Below are 3,847 nucleotides of genomic sequence, written 5' to 3'. Positions count from 1 at the left end.
CATTAGCTGCAAGACAATCTCTTGTTGTGCAATCATGATGGTTATATATGTTGAATAACATAGGATACTTGTCACAAAAGGGGGTTTATCATTAAAAAAATTGATGATCCAAAATGCTTCCAAAATTAGTATTTTTAATAATAAAACAAAAGACTATTTTGGAGTATCGATTTTGTCCCCCCCAGATCTCCATGAATACCATTCCATCACGAAAATTGCACATCGGTTAAAAACTCATCAATGTTAATCGCAATTTTTTCCTATTGTTTTTTAGATTTTACTGTCCACCCAGGTGTATGTGAGCTTCGAATCAGAAACTCCATGTCCCCTCAGATCGGTAATGTTTTGTTTTAGATGCTGTTGATCCGTTGGCATAGTGTAGGTTCTATGTTAGGCACTAACAGGTTTTCGCTCCATAGTGCACACATTTCGATTGGAGGCGTGCATGGTGGGTTTCTTGTTAGTGCACAACTCGCTCTTTTTCCCTTTCTCGTTTCCTTCTGAATCTCTCGTACAATTGTATTATCTGAATCTGTTGTAAAAAGAAGTTTCTTGCCCAATAAACCTTATTACCATCACCAAGTGTGCGTAGATTCCTCACCTCATTCTTAACACCTTCCCATTGTTGGTGTAAATCAAGTGACCATCCCCTAAAGAAAGTAGACTCATCAGCTGCAAGACAATCTCGAACTGTGCAGTCATGATGGTTACATATGTTGAATAGCACCGGAAACTTGTCACACAAAGGGGGTTTATCATTCAAAAAAAATTGATGCTCCAAAGTGCTTCCAAAATAGTATTTTGTTTTATTATTATTTTGCAATTTAAAAAACTAAATTTGGAAGCATTTTGGAGCATCGATTTTGTCTTTTCCCCAGATCTCCGTGAATACCATTCCGTCACCAATTTGCACACGGGTTAAAATAAATCAATGTTAATCGCAAAATTTTCCTACTATTTTTTCGGATTTTACTGTCCACCCGGGTGTATGTGAGCTTGGAATCAAAAACTCCATGTCCGCTTAGATCTGTAATCTTTTGTCTTAGATGTTGCTGATCTGCTGGCGAAGTGTAGCTTCTATGTTAGGTGCTAACAGATTTTCGCTCCGTAGTGCACATTTCGATTGGAGGCGTGCGTGGTGGGTTTCTTGTTAGTACATAACTCGCTCTTTTTCCCTTTCTCGTTTTCCCTTCTGATGAATCTCTTGAACAACTGTATTTTCGTTACAAGAGTAATGGAAAGGGGTTAAGCACGGTTGAAGAAAATAAAAAAATCGCGCCGGGGTTTGGAACTGGGCTTCCTTAACCTTTTAGAGAAAAGGCCGTTGCCTGACTTTAAATTAATAAAACCATCAGGCAATGAGAGTCACAACCAAGCCAAACCATACAACAACAGTATTAACCCACAACCAAAAAAGAACTGCCACAACTGGCAACAAGGCATGCAGGCCCGAGGATAACCCAAAAGGACAATTTAACCGAGGGAAGGCATGCTGAAGGAAAGCAACAGGAACTATGATGCCCTGGCCCGTTCCCTTTCGGAGAGAAAGATAGCAGTTGCACGCAAACTATCGATGAGGGCCTCCAATGCCGCCTTGTCAGCCTTCTTAATCAGAAATTTCCACTGCTGCAAAAGCATGGATAATTCGAAGATAACGTTAGCCACTGAGCTAGGGAACACCTTTTCAATACTCGCTCCGTTTTTATTTAATTCGCGTATTAGTTCTGGTCAAAGTCAAGCTTTGTAAACTTTGACAAAATTTTTATAAACAAAAATATGAACATACACAATAACAAATCAATACCATTAGATTTATTATTGAATGTACTTTCACATCATATATATTTATTATGGTAAATATTTATATTGTTTTCTATAAACTTGATCAAATTTTATAAAGTTTGACTTCAGTCAACTCTAATATGCAGAGTAAATAAAAACGAAGAGAATAGTAATTTATTTCTGGTAGTCCACAGGTGCCATGCATTTTAGACGTCGACGTGAATCGATCGTGCTCCTTTGTCCGCGCAGAGGGGGTGCGGGATCTACCAATTATGCGCACCCCTATGTGTCATTCCAAGCGGATCGCAGCACCAGAATCTACATTCCCAAGGAAGCACCTTCGTCCAAAAAAGTTCAGAATCAGAATCTAATTAGCCACACTGACCTTTCAATCGTCAAGCCGATGGCAATGCCGATACCATTCGAGCAACAAGGCGAGGCCGTCGGGGCGGCGCCCCAAGCGCCTATAAATAGCGGGCACCGAAGCAGCACAGCGATCATCAAACCATAACCGCCGGAGCTTCTCAAGTGCAAAAACCATCAGTCAGCGCAAACGTAGCTCAGTTGGAGATGTCTTCTGGGTCGAGGAGCTCATCCCGCGGCGGCGCCAACCCGGAGTGGAGCAAGAAAGAGAATAAGCTGTTCGAGGATGCACTCGCCTACTACGGCGAGGGCACGCCCGACCGCTGGCTCAAGGTGTCCCGCGCCATGGGCGGCACCAAGACGGCCGACGAGGTGCGCCACCACTACGAGATCCTTGATAGCGACATCAAGCTGATCGACTCCGGCAGGGTCCCTTTCCCCAAGTACAACACCCAGGGCCAGGGAGCTTGGAACTGATTCATCAACCAAGGTAACCAAAACCCCAACCTGATCCTTGTCTCTTTTCTACAATTTATGTGTGAAAGATATATAGCGATCTCAATCAATTGTCGTAATAAAGGTAGAGCATGCCCTAGCTAGGTTGACGTTCTCAATTAACAAAGAAACAGCAATGGAATGCCGCTTGTTGTCAATGCTGTCGATTCCTTGGCTGTTTCTGCTCCAGATGCACTGCAAACATCAGTGTGATTGCACTATTATTATTGCACATAATTTAAGCCCGGACCAGGAACCTTGAACATGAACAGCATCATGCACGCACAATTTTCTTGCATGGATGCGCTAATCTTAGAGACCCCTTTCTTAGAGTTCCTGCGTCCCTGCATAAGGCTGGGAATTGAAGTCTGTTTTGCACACCCTTTAGGGCCAAAAACCAGATTGCAGCGGTGCATATCCCAGATTGCAGAACATATATAGAGAGGTATCCAGTGGAATTCATTTTTGCCAAGCCTAGCATTCACACAAAACTATCCAAATAAGGGCATGTTTCTCCTATGGAAATGCAAATGTTAATGTAGCCCAGTTCTAGATTTGAGAAGTTGAGATAAGTTAACTTACAAGGTACCTCTCTCGTTGTATTTTTCTTTCCAGGAGGAAAGCTTCTGAATTCTGAAGATCCTGCAAACAGGATAATGTGTTGATAACCTAGTCCTTAGCTGGGACTATGTTACTGAAGCAAGCGTAATTATGTACCGTATAACGAAAATTGTGGGCACTTGGTTAGGAATAAAAGAAGAAAACATATGTGTGTACATAATATAATGTTAGGTTTGTAAGCAAATCAATTGCGCATGGTCTTGCAGACGGTAGCTTGTATTTTTCATTGTGTACAGTATTACTCCTCCCCAGTAAGTTTTGGAGTAAACAACAGTGATGTAAATTCCCAGTACTTGTGTGTACTGTTTATGAACTTGTGCTGGTAGAATATTCCTGTTTGCCAATATCAGTTGGTTCAAGACTCCGATGTTTACTTTGTACTTTACATGTTATCACTATTGATCCCTTCCAACGAAGATGGAGTAGATGTGGGTATGACTATGTGCCATCTGATAACTTGTGTACTCCCTTCGTTTTACTTATTTCGCATATTAGCTTTGACTGAAGTCAAATTTTGAAAAGTTTGACCAAGTTTATAGAAAACTAAATGGACATTTATAATAACGGCCGGATGGCATTCAAGTGT

At 41.5% G+C, this 3,847-nt stretch overlaps 1 protein-coding gene across 1 annotated transcript; it reads left to right on the top strand.

Moving 5' to 3' along the window:
• The first annotated feature begins 2,311 nt into the window (after positions 1-2,311).
• On the top strand, positions 2,312-3,627 carry LOC119297570 (transcription factor RADIALIS-like). The gene is made up of 2 exons (XM_037575309.1): positions 2,312-2,635; positions 3,256-3,627. The coding sequence occupies exon 1, from the start codon at positions 2,353-2,355 to the stop codon at positions 2,620-2,622; it is 270 nt and encodes an 89-aa protein (XP_037431206.1). The 5' UTR covers positions 2,312-2,352; the 3' UTR covers positions 2,623-2,635; positions 3,256-3,627.
• Positions 3,628-3,847: the final 220 nt, after the last annotated feature.

The sequence above is a fragment of the Triticum dicoccoides genome, chromosome 5A (assembly GCF_002162155.2).
Source record: "Triticum dicoccoides isolate Atlit2015 ecotype Zavitan chromosome 5A, WEW_v2.0, whole genome shotgun sequence".
Lineage (NCBI taxonomy): Eukaryota > Viridiplantae > Streptophyta > Magnoliopsida > Poales > Poaceae > Triticum > Triticum dicoccoides.
The sequence above is the reverse complement of the archived record's forward strand: the minus strand, read 5'-3'. Positions and strand labels throughout refer to the sequence as shown.

What these genes read in the sequence shown, in the direction of transcription:
- LOC119297570 (XM_037575309.1), top strand. Translation starts at nt 2,353, where the DNA reads ATGTCTTCTGGGTCGAGGAGCTCATCCCGCGGCGGCGCCAACCCGGAG.